Raw genomic sequence first — 22,726 nt, 5'->3', positions numbered from 1 at the left:
GTCTTCATTTATAAGTTATTTTTTTATCTTGACCATATTTTTATTAATGTTTCAAAAGTGAAGTGTCAAAATTCTGCAAAAAATGTGTGTGCCTTTGCAATAGCCAGTTCCTAAGATTACCAGATACCTTTCAAAAATCATTTTTCCTGTGATAGATCCTATAAGATCCATTCCTGATAGATAATATGCACACCAATGGCTACCAATGATGTCAAGCCTGGTATTAAACACATCACTAGAAGCAATTTGGAGGTATTAAACATTACTCAGAACTGGAAATAATGTAGGCATAAACTAAAGGATTTGTATAACCATCTAATTTAGAGGTATTTATCTGAACCAGCTCATTTGAGATCTGCCCATCTCTAAGACACGTTCAAATTCCATGGTTTCTATACCAAATGAAAAATAGGACTGACACCATTGTTATTAAAAGAGTATCAAAGATAGAAGTTTCAGCAAACTCGGATCATTCTCTCCACCTCCTATGATTTATGTTTTACCTCATTTCCTAAAAGGGCGTTTATACACGCTTCAGATGCATCACAGATGGCAGTAAGGTCGTGTCCTCCCTCCAGTGCCAGCACAACACGGCCATCCGCTAGCTTCAGCAATTGCTTGGTTAGGTGACCAAAACCTAGTATTCAAATACAGTAGTGCAAATAATTAAAGCAGAACAGACATTACAGGCATATTTCACATCTGCTGCATGAGAATGTAGAAAGATCTCGAATATTGTACAGGGAACAGAGCATATACTTAGTTCACTATTTCGTTTCTGATCATGGCCCACACCAGATGCTTTGGAGATAGTAAATGGAATTTTGTATGAGGCAGACGTGAGATAATATCCCTCATGCTGATCCTTCATTGCTGGAGATCAGTTGAAACATAAGATTGTCTCTTTTCTTACCTTTGTTAACCATTATCACCTTGGATTCTCTTCCTATTTGCATATCAATGCAATGTAAACGCATATGTTATTAAGATAGATCTGATATAACTCAAGTCACTTAAGGCATTAATTTGACAAATAATATTTGCATTTAAACTACGATGCTATAATTAAAAATAATAGAATTTTTCAAATGAGATGACAAATGTTTTTATTTACAAATTGCTTCTTCCTTTGTATTTGGGATTTGAGAACAATATACAAGCATGGATGAAAATAGTAGAAACATATGTTATCCTTTAGCTTCATCTTGAAGTATTTTTGGAAGCAGCATTAACAACTAGATCACTTATTTTTATTCAAGGTTTTGGTATAAGTTGAAACTCTCCAGAATTTTGTAGATATCTCTACCAGTATCACTCACTCCTGATCAACAATGTTTTAAGAAACTCTGCACCACAGCCAAAACTGATGGTACTTCATTTTCTGTGTTGATCTCTAACTACACAAACACTACCACAAAGTTTTCATCTGTGATTCAAGTCAAATTAATTTATTCAATTTTTAATGACAAGAAAAATGTCAATTTGGAGTGAAAATTTCGGAAAGAATTTTTGTGGTAGTTTCCTATGACAGCTATTGTTTTTGTTTAATCTCTTTTAAGTAAGAAAAGATAAATAAAGCTTTGAAACTACTGACATTAAATAAGCATCACATCTTGTTCTTAACTTTTCCACTTGATCTGTACTAGTTGCTTTACTGATGGTCATCACTACTCATTCCAGTGCATTTCATATCCTTAAATAAAGCATTTAGAATATACCTGATAAAGCCTGGGGCTCTATAAAGATAGGAAAATCAACATCTTTTTACTATATTCCAGTGAAGAAGGCCATCAAAAATTAAAAACTGCAAAAATTACAAGCATATTTTCCAGAGAAATATTCCAAGACAGGTTTAAGGCTTGATCTGGTAAAGCAATCTCATGTTTAATTCCATTTGTATCTTACTACTTTGTTAAGCATGTGTACAACCGTTTTTAAAATGGGGACTTTGATGATACCAGATTTGGACTAGCTGTGCACACCAGAAAAACCAAACAACAAAACCTCCTCTACTTGCCACTTAATCTATAGATGATCACAGAACACTTGAGGTGAAATATTGTTTTCTTGAATCACTGCACAATCTTCTGTACCCTGTAAATACTGCAGTTTTGATTCTAGCTGTTTTTGATGCCACACTGTTTCAAATTACATAAGGAGTTGAAAAAGAAATAAAATCTTAAACTCTCATTTAAACTCAAACTTTCCTCATGAGAAAAAACAACAAAAAGCAACAAAACAGAGAAAAAAAAGAAAAAAACCACCCAATCTTTTCTACAAAAGACTAAATTTAGACAGGATAATAAAAGTGAAGGAAGGAGTGGAATGAGGATAACCTTTGATCTTTAGCCAGTTTCTACTTTCTTTTACCTACAAGATTTATTTCTGTCTGCACATTGCACATGCAGTCTTTGGGTTCATAAGAAGAGAGTGCCAACAGCATAAAGTGAGCCGTACATACAGCATTTAAAGGAAATGAAGGAGAATGAACAGGCACAGGCTCCCCACATCTATAACTCACCCTTTGGGCCTTTGAGGAATCCAATAGCACTTTAAGACATCATTATCCTTCGTGTTATACGGATTCTGTGAAGGTAAAGCTCTACCATGTTTCCCTTGCACATTTTGAAAATTTTGTATGACTACAAATATTGCTACCACCACATCGTAATCTTCTGAGGTATGTGTGGCAATAAATGTAAATATTCTTGCTATGCCTTCTTCTTCTTTTAGGCAACATATGTAATATAACTCATAGACATTTTTACAATATTAGTTTGCCAACTTGGTTTCCTAATGAATTTTCTAGTCTCAATGTTATAATAATCATCCCTGGCTGAGTCAGGATGCAATGAGCCATACAGAAAGCATCTTTCCCAACAGAAATCACAGTAACAAAGTGTTTCCAAACCAAATCAACATGATGGGGCTTTACTTCAGTGCAATTACCCTGAGAAGTAACGGTGACTTGCTAGAAAGGAAGGGAATAACTTTATCTAACTGTACCAACATTGCCAGTGACTGAACAAGTTATGGAAATTCTTAACAAAAAACTTGGATTCTGTGTCACTGCAGTAACCTAGGAAAGATATTAGCTTCCTCAAGGAAATCCCCTGGAGAGCAGAAGTAAGAAAATGGAGAGAAAGGAATCCCAGTCAAGTAATAGTTTTAAGATGGGCTGTAGTTCATGCCAAATAATTAAGGAAAACAAGAAGAAAATAGTAACAAGCACCATTAAAAGAATCTCTCATCTCCCCTGATATAAGGGGATCAAGAACTGACCAAGCCTAAGGTGAGAAAGTAGTCAGACTTTCAAATCCTGGATCTTCCAACTCACGTGAATTTCTAGAAATCAGTAGCAGTTCTTTGCCCTTCTACCATGCTTGCTAAAGTCTTGCAAATGTGCTCAGTGGCTTTGTACTTCAGGGAATTTGCAGCATTTTTTAAAATTAGGCTCATACACCGTGCCAGGAAATTGTGAGAATAGTTTTTTGACAACTATCATTTTCATAATTTCTGTAATTTAAATGTTAATAGTACCTGTTTCCTTCACAGATGCCATAATTAGACATCCAGGGTAGAACTTGCAAGAGCACTTAATATTCATTTGCTATGATCATCTCAAATATGATGATTAACCTTCAATTTCCACAATAAACAACATTAAAACATTTCTAAGTAATTCTGAAATTCCTACTCACCAACTAGTTCACATTTGCTTGACCAAAAAAACAGTGAGTGCACAATTGTACATCTGAACAAAGAAGACTATATTAAAACTGTACCAATTATAAACCATTTTATTTATTGGAGAGATAAGCAGTATCTGAGCTGTTATTTGCTGACCTTTGGTTTAAAGATATAAACCTTTAAAACAAAATCATAACATGCACTTTTTAATTATACCCTTTCTCCTCCTCCAGTGCTATTATTGGAGGATATAACACTCAGCCTTATGTAAGAAAATATCCTATTGTGGGAAGGCAGAAAGGGAGAAAATTAGTATTCTACTAATGACCCAGCTGTCAGACTGTTATTGAAGGATACAGTGTGCTGATTACTTGAATGACCATCTAATCAAGTAATTCATCTTTTAGTGGACTGATACCCTGATAAAGACCCTGGGTTTTTTTCTACTTGTTACAGACAAACTCCCCTCACACTTCTTGTAGTTCTGCCAAGCAGCAAGGCATGGCACAGGTGAGACTTCTGCCTTATATAATAGAATCATAGAATTATCAAGATTGGAAGAGACCTTTAAGATTATCAAGTCCAACCATTAACCTGTCACTCCACTGTAACCCTAAACCATATCTTCCAGCTCTAGGTCCAGCTCTTAAAAGCCTCCAGGGGTGGTGACTCTACCACCTCCCTGGGCAATCTATTCCAGTGCCTGACCACCCTAACACTGAAAATTTATTTTCTAATATCTACTCCGAATCTCCTGTGTCTCAGCTTATGGCCATTCTCTCTAGTCCTCTCACTGCAGGCACAGCAGCAGAGACCATCCCCCACCTGTCTACAACCCCCTTTCAGGTAGTTGTAGAGAGCAATGATGTCATCCCTGAGCTGTCTCTTCTCAAGGATAAACAAACCCAACTCCCTCAGCTGTTCCTCATATGGCATGTTTTCTAGGCCTTTTATGAGCCCCACTGCCTTTTATTGAACTCACTCCAGTGCCTCAATGTGCTTTTTAAAGTGGGAGGCCCAAAACTGAACACAGTACTCAAGGTGTGGCCTCATCAATGCCAAGTACAGGGAGATGGCCAAAGTCCCTGGAACAAATGGATTTACTGAAAACCAAGAAAAGAATGTTGAACCCTATAAAAAGGGAATCCATAATTATTTCAGTTTTCTTTTGTTGTTTTTGAGGTATCCTTACTCTGACAACCTGAAATGGAAAGTAGCAAGCAGAAGACAGGTAAAGCACCTCTTATCCAGGTCAGTTCCCCTTCAACAGACTCATCACATAACTGTGTGTTGTGTTATGGCTAGATGAAGCAAAGCTAACAAGTCACTGTATGTACAGTCTCCCATTTTGCAAAAGAAATATTTGAGAATGAAGACAACTTGTGAACGTTATTCTTTTCACATCCTTTCCTCAGCAGACAGGGAAAGGAACCATATGCATGGGGTGCACTCCCAGCCAGCACCACAGCATTGCTTGTTTGCATAAATAGTAGTATATGCAACTCAATTTGCTCTCCAGCAAATGTGCAAACACCCAGTTAGTGGGGACTAAACCTGCCTCAGCAGGAGAGACTCCTTCCCTCTCCCCCACTGTGCATAAGGAGAGCAGATGTCTCCCACACAGTCATTTTTTTGGGTGACAGCAGGCTGAACAAAGCCATGGTGCTGGCCCTTGCTCATGGGAGGCAGCTGGTGAAGGAACAAGGACACGTCAACAAATGAAAGGTTGGCGAAGCTTTAGAGTTATGGAGAAAGCCTCAGCTTTCTCAGCCTCATCAGCAGGGCCCCAACAGCTCTTTTTGGCTTCAGTGTCTTAAAAGCTGCAACCCAACCCTAAATTACAGGCAGAGTTCTGGTGAGCTCCTCTGGATACTTGGAGCAGCCTGGAGAGGAATACACGCAAAACACAAAAACTCCACAGTCTCTGTCCTGGACCTCCAAGCATGTATTTAACTATTATTTACCATTTAATCATGTCATTACTCTCTAATTTACTTGAGAATGTGTTTTCCTCTCATTAAAACTGTTGCGATGATTGCTGCTAAAATTCTACCCACCAGTGTTCTGTGCTCCTTCCCTGTGGTTCCTTTGTGACTATTTGATTAATTTTCATTGATATTCTTCCAACAATAGCATCTAAAATTAACTGGGTCAGTTTTTTACATAACTTCCTGAGTCACCAGGCTACGTGTCCTAAATAAATATGTCCATACAGGAGTCAAATGATAATTTACCCTTCCAGCACTAGCAGGAGCTGGGACATTTTGCAAAGCTTGTGTTCTGTGATAAGAGAACCCATTTTATTCTCAAGTCTTAATTTAGGACCTTTTATTCAATCAAAACTTTATTTGGATTAACTCAAAGATTTGACTTAGTTGGCAGGACATGGCCTTGAGTGAGGGGGGAAAAAGATTTTAATGCCAAATGCATTCTTATGAAAAACATTTTCCAAATGACTGAAATTACAAATGTTAGTGTTGAGGTACCTGAATTTAAATGGTACATTTGGCCTCCAGGCATTAGCTGCTGATTTCTTGCTTTTAATACCAGAGAAGGAAGCTCAGTAACACTTCAAATTACGTGTCTCAAGCAGGCATTTAATTTAGATTAAATTAGACAGTAATTGTATGTTAAATAAATACCAATGGTCTCAGGAACATATTTTTTATGGATTAACAATTTATGTAATAGATGTTTTTATTGCATGCCTGTTAGGTCTTCAGTAATATGTTTTTCATAATTAGCTCCTCTTTAGCCGTTACACTGAACCTAACTTATTAAATCTCTATTAAGTACATATTCAGGGATACATTAGATACCTCTTTGAAAGCCAAAGAATGCAAACCTGTCTTGCTACAGGAAAAGGCCACCTTGACAATTTTCAGTAGGATAGTCTGGGTCCGTTCAACTCTCTTGAGATATGGATGTATCTGTGTGTGTCATGCAGTCTGTTGCATTTGCTTAGTCCTTTAGGAAGGAGGAACTTGTACACCTTCACCACACTATGGCAGCACTGACCACCTGAAAATATACTCCTCAAAGGAGGAAGAAGACTCCCACAAACTCTTCCACAGAATCACAGAATTGGTTAGGTTGGAAGGGACCATAATGAGCTCAACCTCCCTGTTTGAGCAGGGCCATCTTAAAGCACATGGGTCAGGATTGCATCCAGCCAGTTTTTGAATACCTCCAGTGAAGGAGAATCCATGACCTCTCTGGGCAACCTGTTCTAGTGCTCAGTAAACTGAACAGTGAAGAATTTTTTCCTTGTATTCAGGTGGAACTTCCTGTGCATCAGTATTTGCCTGTTACCTTTTGCTTTATGGTTTCCACAAGTGAGGAGCATCTGGCTCCATCATCAGGCACTTCCTGTTCATATACTTGAATCCATTAATGAGGTCCCCTCCGAGTCATTTCTTCTTGACACTGAACAGGTCCAACTCCCTAAGCCTTTCCTCATATAGGAGGTGACCCCTAATCATCTTTGTTGCCCTCCATTGGACCTGATCCAGGAGCTCCACGTCCCTCTTTTACTGAGGAGCCCAGAACTGGACACAATACTCCAGGTGTGGCCTCACAAGGGTTGAGTAGAGAGGCAGGGCCGCCTACCTTGACCTGTGGGAATACTCTTCTTAATGCATCCAGGATTACATTGACCTTCTTAGCCACAAGGACACACTTGACTCATGGACAGCCTGTTGTCCACCAGGACCTCCAGGACCTTCTCCACAGAGATATTAACTCATACTAAAAACAAAACGAAGGTATTTCTTTCGTTACCTGTATTATTGAGCAGTAGGGATCTGCAACCTCCAGGAAATGTCATAGTAATGTACTAAATAATGATGAAGTTTTTAGAGCTGTTACAGTGCTGTCATGTGGATTCAGAGAGAAAATACTCAACCAGAGATTTCAGCTGTCACAGCCATAGCAGGAAACTTTGGATAGTCCCAAAACTGGCTGGATGCTTTTAGCCCTGTTCCCACTAGCTCTTTGCTCCACGCTTTCCTTGCTTCTCAGTTTCCTCACATTCCGTTCATCTCTACCCCATCTCACAGCTGGCCCAAATAATAATTTCTCCACTGTCCTGCCATCTTTACCCTCTTGTTTATTTAGCCTCCTATTTAGTAGATCCTGTACTAAGTAAAGCTGGTCAGGAAGCAAGATGATCTTTTCCACAGAGTTCTCTGCTATTTCGTCATCAATATGTAGCTGTCATGTACCACAAAGCAGAAGCCAAATGAACTGTAGAACTTCAAGCAGCAAGGTGTAATTTCAGAACCTCAGATTCAGATCTCTCTGAAAAAGTCTGTTGCTTTATCTGTGAGGTGAGAGTATTGTCCATGGTATTTGGAGATCTTGCTTTTTTGCTTCCCCCCCGAGATTAAAAATCCCTATAAGGGATTCTATAGAGGTAGATTAATCAGACTAATAATTATCTATGAAAATCTGTCCTACATGCTGTGAAATCTGCCAAGCTGTCAATGCATGTGGTATTGCTGTTATCATGATAACTTATTCCAAATCTGATGAAGTTGCCTGATTTAAACTGATATACAATATATGTATCTGATATTACAAATTACAGATGATTATATCTTCAAATCTGAGTCTAGACTTAGTAAGGGATTGGCTACAAAACAAGACATCTGATAAAAAAAATTTCAAAGTATGAGGAATTTGTTTCTAATCCATGATGGAATGAAAATCAGATACTACTATTGACTATCCAAATAAATCTGTAAGCTTGATTAAGTTTGGAAAAGTTTATGATAATGCTACTGCCTATAAAATCAACTTGACACATTTTTAAAATATGTGGGGCAAAGTTATGCATGCATATAGCTGAAATGTGGGCACTGAGTTATGACTGAAAACAATCTGATGGGAAGATCTAGCCTTATTTCTTTTTCTAACTGATGAAATGCCAAGTCAGTTAATTTTGAAGTGACCCAGGAGACTAACACAAAGGATCTGATTTAAAGTCCATCACTCAGAAGCTGAGAACTGACTGCCATTTTCTGAAGATGGTCTACAAAATTCTGCCAAGAAAAGCAGCATGGACTAAATGATCTTTCCAACATATACAGTTTCTCAGAGCCTACAAATTAAGGCTCTCACTTTATTCGCAGTCATTTATTGACCCCACCATATCAACATATCGGATTAAATTAAGAGCTAGTTCCTTAGCCAGTGTTAATCAGCATAAACCACTGTCTAAAGACCTGGCCTCCAGATGTGGATCATTCATCATTCCAAGACTGGGGACATAGATACAATAAGCATATCAGTGATAGGTTCTTGTAGGTGGATAGACTTGAGGTAAACACTCTATTTCCTGACCAATTTGGCATCAAGTCTCCTGGTGAACTCAGTATTAGTATCAGAGGTCTAGTGCCCCTCAGGATTTGGATCACATTGTTTAATAAACATCATTTCATAAAATCAGAAGGGAATAAGGCAGTGCATTTCTAAGGGATTACAGTACATCTCAAATAGTTACTCACTTTCCCTCTGGCCTTGTGCCCGTTAACCCCACCTGACATATGCTATAATCACCCAGAAATGCACTGCCTGTCACCACATATTGAAAAGGTAATGTGTAAAACTCACTAAAGGAAATGGTATTGAAACTAGGTTTGGGGTTTGACTCCTTACAGTCTTCTGATTAATTACAATTTCCAAGTAAAATGCATTGAGCAACTTTCTATTATGCTGTTCTATTACAAAAACATGTAAGAATTAAGGATGTGATTTTGACCCATACAACGGCCCCTTTGTACCTTTTCATACTATTAAAAGGACACACAGATGCCTTGAAATGTTGGGTAAAACCCCACTGAGTAAAACAAACTGTAGCTACCATTTGAATGACATAAGTGGTTCTATCCAGCCTTCTCCACAAATAGACAAATTATGTCAGAACATCGTCAGTCATGTTATTACACAGCAGAGTTTGAAAGAGCCTTAACCTGCTGGGAGCACAAGACAAGGTGGCAGAGAACTGCATGGGCCTCAGGTGAAGGCAGGACCGATGTCACTTTGTTCTGATGCACAGGCAGTAGAAATATGTAGAAGAAATTTTTATTTTCTGTTCCCCAGAATGAAATATATGACATCCACATTACAGATATGTCAATTTTTTTAATTTTTCTTTTTCATTTTGTAGGCATCAGGGCCAGGTTTGACTGCTGGGTGAATGAGAGGGGTTAACATACAGTAAAACGTGTGATCTGAAACAAGTTAGTTGAAATAGGAATGCTCTCTTTGTTTCCCAAAAAATTGCCCTTCTGCATACCCCACAAGAAACACATATGAGAATAAAATATTTTCTTAGAATATTGAATACCTCAGCCCTCTCTTTCCAGTATTCCAATATATTTGTCAGGAGTCCTTCTGTGAGCTTCTGCAGGCAAGTTTACTGCTTGAGAACTAGTGCTTCAGAAGTCCTCATGAAATTCTTTACCCAGTGGTTTTCTACCTTTTCTTAGAGAAACTTAAAACAATAGTCATAAGAAGGTCTGAGTGAAAAATGTCTTCAGGTGGCTGAGCAGTCAAGGAGTACTACTTTCTGGATTTTCCCAGAGTGAGCAGAAGAGTCACTCCAGAATGACCTAATTCTGCAGGATCCAATGCAAGCAAATGACCAACTATCTCTGCTGCTACCATAGCACGACAGCAGTATTAAGGGAAGTTGGCAAACCTAAGATAATTGGTAAACTTCATTGAACAATAGACACATCAAGACAAACAATGACATTTCTGTGCTACACTCAGACCTAAATCCAGCTAACTAGTATCAAGGTAATTTGAGGACTCCAGATGTTGTTGCAGCTGCAACAGTCATCTCAGTCATTCTCCTTAAAAGTGGGAAGTTCACAACAGGCAAAAAAACATTCATTCAGTGTTGAGATACTATTTCTTAAGCAGCAACAGTAACTTCTTCTTCAAGGGACCACAGTACATCAGCTTTTCTAACTGGAGACATTGACAATGTACTATCAGAATAGCTACTGTTTCTCCCTCCAGAGTTTTAACAGGTAGAAGTAAAATAACCTGCTGCCAAAGCTCAAAGCTCCCTAGTGGCTTCAGAATTTAGCAAACAAGGTATACCAAATTGCAACATCAGGATTACATTTATTCTTCCTTCTGGCAAAAGCTGAAGGGCCACAGCAGCTGTAAGCTTAGGCAAAAATTATCCAAACTTTATAGCAAAGCCACTTAGAAACCCTGGAGAACAAAGGTTTTTGATTGCCTCACTACAAAAACATAGAGAAAATCAGCAAGGAAAAATATCAAATTCAGAACAACTCCACTCAGAAGGGCATGCAATGCTCACTCCAGCAGAGAAGGATGCACTTTTTAGTCATTCTCAGCTTTGGTCAAAGTGCTGATTTAATTTCACAAAATAAATGGTCATAGACCAAAGTTTTAGCATCTTCCCACTGTTTTTACCTGAATTTTACTGCTGGACACTATGTGAGAAGGAATTAACTAATTACTAATAATTACAGAGGAGAAAAAAAAGATGACAGAAAACAAACAAACAAACAAAAAGGACATATGTGGATTGGGAAAAGGATAAAAATGTATGTTGGGTTAATAAAAAAAAAACATTATTAAACAAGATGACAAATAAATACTTTTATGAGTAAAAGAAAATAAAGGCATTTAAGTGAAATTACTGAATGAGCAAGAACAAAAATGAATGTGAATATGAAGCTAAACATTATCAAGAAAACATATTTTCACATAACCATCAGGAATGGTCAGAAAATAACGAGATCAGAGGTGGCTTATGATTTAATTTCTACAAGGGGATGCACAGCATTTCCAAATTCTTCATGATGGATATACTTTTGTATCCTTTAGATAAAGAGAAAGGTGAGGCAGTCCCACAATAATATTAATGTGAAAATCATTCACCTTTTATGTGCAGTGAACTCTGGACTAGTTACTAATTCAAACAAAGTCTAAACAAAGCGAGCTGTCACAACGCACTTCAGGTGACAGGTTTGTATGTGTGTTCATGCTAAAATTCAAAGCAAATAAAGCATTTAAATAAGCAGGTACTTGACAATAAGCTGGTCTCCCTGGAAGCAATCAAATCACTTGATATTTATTCAGACATACTGCTATGCTGTCACAGAGACAAAATCTGAAGTAATCCAATGGCTGCAATGGATTTATACCTCTGGAACTGCAAGCAAAATCAGGCCTAGTAAAAGTAAACTTTTTTTTTTCTTTTAACCATAGTAAAATAAGTTTAGAAATTGTGAATGAAATATACATTAAAGTTCAAATGCATATTTGGAGATTCACATTTTACCAACCAGAACAGAGATTTTATGCAAATGTACAACAGTTTCCTGAACTCATCTGGACTCAAGGAACCAATAGTAGCAGCTGCTTTTAACTTTTTAGCTACTTATATATCTTTCCAAAACATGCATTTTTCTAATGGGTCATCACAAATAAACTCCAACTACCTTTCCTTATATATGAAGCCTTACTGGCAGTGGAAAAGGTGGCTTCTCTCTCTCCACCAGGTGACATATGACTGCATCTCAAGCTGATGAGTCCTGGCATACACCTAGTCCAACCTGGAACAGCTCAAATCTGTGACCAGCTGCAGCTGGTCTCTCCTGCCATGCCTGCAGTGAGAGGACCAGAGGGAATGGCCATAAAGTGAGACAGGGTAGATTCAGATTAAATCTAGAAAAATATTTTTCACTGTTAGGATGTTCAGGCATTGGAATATGTTGCCCGAGATATTTAAGAGCTGTCTGGAGCTGGCAATGGGTGAGTTGGTTTAGTGGTTTAGGGATTACAGGAGTAGTGCTACATAGATGGTTGATTTGATGATCCTAAAGGTCTCTTCTAACCTTGATGATTTTATAAGTCTATGAAAGACGCCCTGGAAGTCTTTTTAACAAAGATAGCAAACAAAGAATTGTCTTTTTCCTTTCCTTGTACCCAATGTGAACTCAAATAGTAAATCTTTGCATTTATTCTAGCACTTGCAAGGACTGAATGCTCAGATCTGACTAGAAATTGTATCTGAAGACATGCTTGCAGGTAGAGAAAGAAAAAAGTAATTTCCAAACTGAAGATTATATTTGGTGGTGATAGCTGTTAATAAAACATATTTCTTTAGTGCTAAAATCTATACAAATCAGAGTAAGATGTGGATGTTTCCTATTCAAGAGGTGTGAAATCCAACACTTGCAGCCAGCAGGGCTGATACAGGTATGAGTGAGCAGGTGTGTGGTTGCAGGCAGAGGAAGTTGTAAAAAAACTTTGTGAGTACTATATAATGCATGAAATTTAATATTTATATCAGAGTTCTGCATGAAGTTTGGGCTGTGGCTTTTCATGGCCAATTGTAATGCTTAAGTGACTTGTAGTTGATGTTACACATTGGACAGTTAGAAAAATAAAAAGCATTAATTATTTAATCTGAAATTTAGATTAAAAAAATAAATTTAGGGTTCTACAGTACCATTTTTGTATCAGAACCCATGGACTTTAATGCTGCTTTTCATCATAGAAAAAGTGGATAAAAGAAAAAACCTGATATACAGAGGAAAGGTAGAGGAGCATTTATTTCCTCTATTTTTTTAACTTTACGCAGAAACTTTTAAGTTAGCATTTACTGCTGGTTTATAGTTACAATCTGGCTTTCTCTAGGCTGAGAAAAGAAAAGGTCCAGAATAGTAGATGTTAATTTAATTACCATCTCTATCTTACAGCATATGCAAAAGGGGTCCATTGTGCAAGCAATCATAAATCTCACTTGGCCTAACTTCAGAGCAATTGACCTTACAACCCAAATAATGTTCCTTTGTGCACAGTTTTTGTATGCAATTTCTAGATTTACTGTTTCAAGAAATAGTGTGTAAACAATTTCAGCCAAGACTAAAGTGAGCAACTCATTCATCCTACAGCTGGATGAAAGTTTATGCCAAAGTGGTAAACTTGTTCTGGAAACAGTCTCCATTGATGCTACTTCAAATTTTTGATTAATCTAATTTTATGTGCTGCTGCTATCTTAATTAGGAATGAAACAAGAAGAGAAGTGACAGGTTTTAGCAGTCCATTGGACAGCAGAAAGTATTACAGGAAAGTGACATTAGACACTTTGCCAGCCTAAGAATATTCCCTTGTCAGTCATGAAATGAGTACTACAAACAAAAAATTCTGAGGACTTCTCCAAGAAAAAGGCAGAAGAGAAAACACTGACAACATGAATGTAACTTCTACTTGCTTCCACTATAACTGTGCAGTATCTTAAATTCTTGATATTTCTTTTTTCTATAAACAGAATTTCAGGCCACATCTTAAAAAATTCAATATGAAAAGCACACATATCACTTCCATACATGTGTTCTAGGTGATGTCTGTATGGAAACAGTGACAAACGCTTTCCTTGATTAAACACTGCAAAGCCTTTATTTGAAAATTTACCAAAAATGAAAATGTCTTAACTATCTGAGCAGTGCTCATTAAAAATCTCAAAGTAACTGGCTCCAAGATGAGTTTTGGCAAACTCTGAAGTCCATATGTGGGAGAGGCAACTTTGGCACATAGCAAATATCTTAAAATATGCAATTAACCCTGAGAGATTCACCAAATCTCTCTCAGGCTAACAGGCTTTTCTTGGGGTTAGCCACTTCTGGAGAGTTCTGGTACTCTTGAATCAGCCTCTGGAGGCATCACTAGTCATCTATGGGATCTGGACTTTCAATTCACTAAGGCTGTGTTGTTAAAGTTGGGGCAGCCCAGAATATCACAAACTCCCTAGGAGGTTAACCATGTCTTTATATTACATCTAAGTATGGTCGATCTTTTATACATTACTAGAACTGATTGAAGTAATAATAGCAAATGTATAATTCAGATAGTGTAGCCCTGCTTCATGTTCATAACACTGTTTGTAAACATATGGTAATATTTGACAAACATTGTGTTCCACTTAGAGACTCCCAACACACTGCTTACTTTGACTTCCTGAACTTAATTATCCATTTCTTATCAGTGCTTATAAAATGGCATCCTATAGTATCTCCTTTCTTAATGTGTAACCGAAGCTTTAGATACAACAGAATAGGGATTAATTAAGATAAAATGATAACTAGTAAATAACCAGTTCTCTTGATCACACAAATATCCAGACATCTTTGCAAAGAAATACCAATCTTCTGACTTCAATAAGAACATAAATTAGAGCCCATGACTTTTTCTTACCATGAATGGAAAAAAAGAACACGAGCAGGGACAGGATGAATGAGTTCTAAAAGTAAAAGGAATGTTTACAAAAAAGAACAGCATTTGCATTCCTGTTTGCCTGGACCACTTGCCCCTTTTGTAACCTGATAAAACAAATGAGTCAATACAAATCAAGATGACTTAGTAGAAGAACAGCAAATGGCCATTGTAAAAGTAGAGGCCGGAGGAAAAGGGACGCCACAGAGGCCCCAGTCACAATGTTTTTTGCAAGCAGATTTAACGGGTGTGCTGTGGCCAGACACCTTTAGAGTCAGACATGCCATTTCACTAAGAACAGAAAACAGCAAGGTCATGTCCAAAAGGCAGTAAAGTAGAATGGAATCATAACTCAATATGTTAGAAAATTCATATTTTGAAAGGAAAATACCACAAAACCTATTTTCCATGAGAATATGTCCATTTTGCAACAATTTTAATGTGATATACAAGGAATGTTGTCCTTTTGTTTGCAGACACACTGCTTTGTTTTCATCAATTTACCCTGACTGTCAAGAAGCCTTCCAGAAACAGTGGATAAACTGAGAATTTATGCAGTCCATATCCACTATCAGACAAATCACTGCAAAATTTCATTTTCCCCCTTGCCTGTCTGACAAAACTGCAAGACAGCCAAATACAGGTGTTCAGATATATTCAGACAATGCTCTTTTTTCTTTCTCTCTTTTTAATATAATATTTTGTCATTTACTCTGGTGAAAACATTATGGTTGGTAAAGTAAGATCAAGCAATAATTCTAATTTTTTAAAGCCTTTAAAGCAATTTTTGAGAAATATGGGAATTTAGACAGCACATTTATTTAGTTTTAATTTTTGTGCTGTCATACATCAGCACTGAAGTCCTGATTTAGAACACATGCAGCTTGCCTTTGAAGTTTTGGCTGGTTTTTAACAATGGCAAAAAAAGATATAAAGAAATTAAACAGCACCAAAAAAATCATAAAACAGGGCTTTTGTGCTCTTGATTTATATATTGAGTTTTTATGTCTGTTTAAAAAAAAAAAAGCTTTATTCTCAATAATCTTTCATGGGAAGCTTTGCTCTGACATATCTCCATCTAAGCCTTTTCTTCTGCACTGACCTTTCTTTTCTCCTTCCTATCCCCCCAAGTCTCTGAACAGTGCTTTCTAATATCCTTCCCATTCAGTAGCAAAATGAGTTTATTGGAATTCTTATGAAAACTGAAAGACTAGAAAATGTGCAAGTGATATGCTAAACTGATATTTTTGGATGAAAGCAATAAATATTCCAAGTAAATAGGACCTCCATATAAACCAGACATTTTTTGTTTGTTGAACTCCTCTCCTGGGCTGTGCATGTGCAGTGGTATATGTGGTCCTTTTGGTGAAGTTACACAACACTGTCTTTTTCCAAGGAAGTGCATGAAAGTTGATAGTTGTCGTTGTTCATTTTTGCCCAATGTGTTGTAATGAATATGAGCCAATGCCATATTTATTTATTCTGTGGCCAGTTTCTTCCTGTTTTTCTCCCTCCCTTTCAGCTCAAGGACAAAATTGTTGAAACAACAAGAAAAACACCACAATTGGCTTAATAGATTTTTCTCCTGCTTAGGGTCTTCCATTCCTCAGAAAATTTTAGTGTATACTAGGGTCATCTAAAGGTACCACCACTTGGTACTGCAAAGTATGGTTTTAATTGCAATCTATTTACAAAATATATTGAAAGTAGTTTCTAGATGGACCAAGTCCTGAAAGTGTCCAGAGGTCTGAAGAACATTAAAAAACCCCCATAATTCTTATTTGTCAGCCCAAATATATGTATGTTCAGTACCAATATGTATGTGTAGAAGGATTGTGAAGGGTATTTATAATAGCTGAAGGAGCTGGAGAAGCAGGGACTAACAAGGGAGCTGGACTTTGAGGCATTGCAGAAAGGTTAACATCTGTGTGTTGGGAGATTGCAAGGGACCTCCTCACCCACTGTATCTCTTCACTATCTCATATCCATATGCTTCATCTCTGCACCCCTTCTAAAATACTGCTTACTGTTAACAGCAAAATGATGACAGCTGCATCTGAGGAGAAAGTTCTTTTTGTATCGCAAATCATTTGTGGCTTAGTGCTAAATAACAAAAGCAACAGAATCTCCTATCACCAACACTGACACCTGGAGCTGTGTCAAAATGGTTTTACCCAGCAAAGTGTAGCAGTTCGCTTATTGCAAAGGCATCTCTGAGTTCCATAATGCTACTCTTAAAATCCATAGGAAGAACTTGTGTAAAATTTTAACTGAATATTGATGATTCTGCAGTTCATTTTATTTTTATGAATTTAACTACCCATTTTAGAAACTTGATCTGTTAACAGAAGGCTTGCTTATCATTTCATTTAATTTCATATTCAATTTATGACCTTTCTACATATTGAAGTGAATGCTGGATAGGAAAAAAAATAAGCCCTATATTTTAGTATTTGTCAGGATTCTTTCCCCCTACCTTTAACCAAGGAAAGGTTAGCTGTCTTACCTCTGCCACTCCTCCAGTCTATTACTACTCAGTGGGGAGAGAGGTATATCCCAAGGAAGATCTGTTGCACCAATTTTCAGAAAGGATGGTCATTTGGGAATTAAACATGCCTCTATATTGCCTGTCATGGACAAATCTGGACTTAGTAAGGTGTATGATGTTCAGAAAGGCAGACTTTGAGAGTGGAAGCTCATTTATGGCTTCAAAAGGCTATTTACAATCAAAGAGGTAAAATTTGCTTTCATCTACCAAGGTCATGCTTTGGCACTGCTCTTTTCTCTTGGATATACTGGCACTTCTCTGTTAATAACATGACAAAAACTTGGTGAGTGGTATGTGTTTACCAGGTTGGCTTTTAGATATCACACAAAAACCAAAAAAAGGAATCTGACCATTTGTCCTAGTGTTTCAGAAGTCAAACCACTCAATCAAAAGAATCATTCCAGCTTGGATATCTGACATCCAGCCTCCCCATCCTCACACTTGGGATTTCCCAGACTGAAACACAGGAAAACATCCTCTTCCATCCTGAATTAATTTGCTGCTCTCAAGCCCTTTCTCTCAGATTAGCAGTTGACGTATCTCTAAACATTACTACCATAAATATCCATATTGCTTCAAAAAGGAGACATTTGAAAGAAGGAAATGATTGCTTACTTTAGAGAGATAAATTGAAGCAAATGAAAATCAAATCTCTAGGGATATGCTCCAAGAATGAAATCTGCATAGATCAATCTCCCAAAGGCAGTAAGCGGTACAAGTCATTGATCTGAAACTAATACAGAAGGAACAGTTCAGTAACATAGTGATATAATAAAATAGACTAGGGAAAATTCTTGCAGTAGTGAGAGACCTTTTCTCTGAATTTTTTGATTGTATGCTCATTTTTGATGCTCTTCTGAAGCAGAGTCTACTAAATGTGCCTCAGTTTTCTTAAAAGTTAAGGGCACATTCAAAGTAAATCAATGTTTCCCAGATGCTGTTTTTTTCAGCAGAGTTTTAATAAAAATTAAAAACAGGTACTGAGCAAGGACGGTGTTATCCAATGGACTAAATTAGGTAGTTGAGTCATGATGACAAGAAGGATGGACAAATTTTGCATAAAAAAGTAGGTTACTCAAGACATAATTTTTTACATCTGGTTTATGATGCTCTAATTGTCAGTTGTTAGCCAAAGCCAAAAGACTGCAACCATCTTTCAGATGAAATATACCTAGAACAGTGCTAACTATTTACTCAACTCAATATATCCTTTCAGTTTCTGCTTGAAGTATATGTCCTGCCTTGGAATAGAAGATATTTTCCTCTTTCTCTGTTAAAAATACTTAGTTTGTCTGACAAGCTCTGATGCTGAGCGTACGCCATGATAGAGGTAGTGGTATGAGTAAAGTGGTTGTACTTTAGGTACCCTTGCTATATTATAAGATGGCCAGTTCCATTTCACCTGTTCCATTAAAATCAATGACAACATTTTCTTTGAATATAGTGAAACACATTAAAAAACCAAACCAATCATCAATAAATATTTATGAAAATTTTAAGAATAAAATGCAAATGAGCAGCATTTTTCGTACTTTTCTTGGCTTTTTCTCTGTAGCCAGGAAATGCAAATTGCAATAAGGAAAATCTTATTTGATCTGAATGGAAGACACACTTCTTATTTCATGTTCTAAATTTCCTCTCTTTTCTTTTCTTTTCTTTTCTTTTCTTTTCTTTTCTTTTCTTTTCTTTTCTTTTCTTTTCTTTTCTTTTCTTTTCTTTTCTTTTCTTTTCTTTTCTTTTCTTTTCTTTTCTTTTCTTTTCTTTTCTTTTCTTTTCTTTTCTTTTCTTTTCTTTTCTTTTCTTTTCTTTTCTTTTCTTTTCTTTTTTCTTTCTTCTTTTTTCTTTTTTCTTTTTTTCTTTTTTTCTTTCCTTTTCTTTCTTTTTTCCTAGCCTTATTATGTTTGTGATAAAGTACTAAACTTGATCAGATAGATTCAATTTCCAATTCTTTTTTGAAAGCACTGCATAAAAACTTATCTTCATTAAGTGCCACTGGGAGTCCAGTGCCATATAACTAATCAGAGAATTCAGTAGCTTCATGTCCACGTGATGCCTCAAGTTCAAAGGGGACAAAGGCATCCTCTTTGCTGTTTTGCTTCACTCAAGCTATTAAAACTGCACAGACCCTCTTAAGTGTTTTTAAAGTAATCTTCTTCACTGCCTATCAGTAACCTAAAACATTATAAAAACAATACCCATTTAGATAATTTTCAAATTTGTAATGTGATTTAGAAAAAAAACCCCTGTGATTCTCAGTGAAATGGAAGGACTAAAACTTGTGGTGGATGAAAACATTTCAGAACTACTATTTCTTTCCATATCCCTTAAAGACCTTCAACTTTTGTGACCTTAATGTTTTTCCTCAAAAGGCATGCTGGGAAATTCCCAGAGGTGTGCACTGTGTGTGGGAATATAAACACCGAAAGAGGGTCAAAATAAAAGAATTACATGGCTCAGAACATATGCACTGTCTTAATGTATGTTCTACAAAGCTACAACTGATACAGTTAATGCCACCAGAAAAAAAGTTTTGCTCCCAAGGTCATATAAATACCACAATTTTTTTGATAACTAACTCCTTTGAAATAGCATATTCATTAATTTATCTACAAGTTTTGAAATAACATCTCACCACTTAATAAATAGATTTTTTTTACTAATTTTCCCAGAGCTTGATGTAGGTTTCAGAAGGTTGCTTATTCAAGTATTGGAGTGAATGAAAAATTATTTGAACCTGTTCATGTTGGCTCTGAAATTTCAAGAATACTATGCACCACTTTTACTTCTGTGCCAAGATGCTTTGCAACTTTGGACATAATTAGGCACCTACTTCAAAGTTGATTAGAGAAAATTTGTTGAAATTCCTAGTAAATTTGTTAGTACACAGAGCAGTCATATTCAAAGATGATTTTACTGCAAAGCTGTTCTTGTAGGAACTATAAAAAATGCCTGAAGAGGAAGGACGCTGAAAAGAAAGGATTTCGGAGACTATAGATAATGTCTTTTTAATAGAAATTAACTAGATACAAATAATAACAATTGGATTTGATTTGTTACTAGTCAATACCTCTTCTAAAAAAAAAGAAATAATATTCTGTTAATTTTTCCATTGTTTTGGAGAAATTAAACTTTTTTAACATAAATAATAATGTCTTTAATTTTTAAAAGAGAGATATTATATGAAAAATTTAAAAATAAAACAAATTTGTGAAAATATATCAATGTTTATTGATATTTTTATATATCTCAGATTTTAATTGATAATGCCTTTTGACAGCATAAAGATAGTATGCAAAACAATTATTCTTTGTAAGCCTTCAACTTTGCTTAATAAGAAGAATATGCAGAAGAGCATATGCAATATGCCTAAACTGCAGTCATAAATGAAAATATAAACTATGTGGCAATACATGTGAGTGATCATCTTTCTATACAACAAAATCACTGAATTCATATCTGATGTTAAGAAAATAATTTTGAAAGCTGACACATTTCAAACCCAGATATTGTATTGAAGGATACATTCTACTATTAAATAGAACAGCTTTGTTTTATTTTGCTGTTAGAGAAGGTTAAGTGAGTAAAAAACATTTAAAAACCAGCTCTCACAAACGAACTGCAGCTGAATGGATGCAACACCAGATACCAAAAAGGAAAGGATTTTATATTTTTTACTGAGAAGAATCTAAGGAAAAGGGATAAGACTATGGATCAAAGGAAACAAATATTTAATTAATTTACTAATATAAACAGAAACCATGGAGTAAGTGGATTTTTATTAGCTAGCAACATTTTGTTGTTCTAGATACTTTGCTAATTTTAGCCTGTTCTCCCAAACAAGATCTTTCAAGATCTGTCCCTTAGTCCATTTCAGTGTATATGAATCATAATGATGAAAAGGACTCTGAAGTAAATAAATTACTACTAGATTAATTTGAAATTGATTTATTTTACAGTAGAACTACTTCTATTTCTTTCCAATTTAATTCCATAAAACTTCATAAAGAATTTAAATAACAGCTTTCTCATGTGAATACACTTTTGAGGAGTTTTTAGCAAGTTCTTGTACCATATTAATATTTACAATGCAAAGTCTGTCCCTGTAAAGTTACTTATTTCATTAAATCTTAATCAGTTTGGTGGAGTGGTCTCAATTAACAGGACTGCTCAAAGTGAGTAAAAGCTTGTGGGCTTAGGACCTACATTCTTGCATTTCCAGAAATTTTATGGCAATTAGTTGATATAAGCAAGAACAATTTCCTTAAAGACAGCCACCACCCCCACCCTCCAAAACAACAAACAAAGGTAATAAAATGCTGGGAAAAAAAAAGTAGGGATTTTTTTTATGTGCTAGTGATGGCAACTTGCACCATTTTATTGCAGATTTCATAGTATTAAGTGTTTACATGAAAGCTGTTATAATCAGGAGATTGCAATTGAATCTGAGTGTTCAGTTGATAAAAAAAATTGCTGTAGGGACAAGATTGAAGTATGAAGGAATTGTGTCCTGGGAGCTCCACAACAAAAGAAATCTGAATGGCATTTTAATAACTCTTAAAGTATTTTTGAGGTCTGAAGCAGTGGTTTTTAACTTCTAGAATTGGTAGTATGGATATTCTATTTGAACAATTAATTAAGGTGCAATCCTTTGCAGTGATGCATAATATATGACTTTTTGAAGCTAATACCATGAACTGATGTTTTGAGTTTAATCATCAGGTAAGCACAAAATTTTCCTTTACCCACAAGTAATTAATATACCTATTCTAAGACCTATTCTAATAATTTATTTTCTTCAAGACAATAGTACCTTGAGCTTAATGTTTTAAATTTTATTTTATACATTTGCTTGGGTAAAAAACCCAACACAAGGGTAACTAAGACAATTGCTGGGATCAAAGCTAAAACTAACAAGAAAATCTCTTCAGATTAATGAAGATTTGCTGGTGTTAATACCAGTCAGACCTAAAGTGTACTTGATACTGGGATAGTGTGAAAAAGATGAGTTTCCAGACTGAAAAAACAGATGGCCCCTTATCACCCCATGGGGCAAAACACACAAGAGCAGACTTCAGAGACGCCTTACCTTTACCTTGTATATCCCTATCAGGAGACACTGTTATATTAAGGGTTATTGCCTCTCTAGCCCTCCCTGTGATCAGCTTTTGAAGTCCATGGCCAAGAGGCCAGTGTGAGAATATCACCTCAGATAAGAAGTGTTTG

At 36.2% G+C, this 22,726-nt stretch overlaps 1 protein-coding gene across 1 annotated transcript in view; it reads right to left on the bottom strand.

The window, feature by feature from the left end:
* The window catches only part of LOC103802705 (histone deacetylase 4-like), a 58,983-nt gene that overhangs the window by 24,118 nt on the left and 12,139 nt on the right, over nt 1-22,726 (bottom strand). Inside the window, exon 3 of the mRNA XM_009075223.1 lies at nt 504-637. Coding sequence (XP_009073471.1) covers nt 504-637 — 134 coding nt within the window. The remainder of the gene's footprint in view (nt 1-503; nt 638-22,726) is intronic.

The sequence above is a fragment of the Acanthisitta chloris genome, unplaced genomic scaffold (genome assembly GCF_000695815.1).
Source record: "Acanthisitta chloris isolate BGI_N310 unplaced genomic scaffold, ASM69581v1 scaffold11435, whole genome shotgun sequence".
Classification (NCBI taxonomy): Eukaryota; Metazoa; Chordata; class Aves; order Passeriformes; family Acanthisittidae; genus Acanthisitta; species Acanthisitta chloris.
The sequence above is the reverse complement of the archived record's forward strand: the minus strand, read 5'-3'. Positions and strand labels throughout refer to the sequence as shown.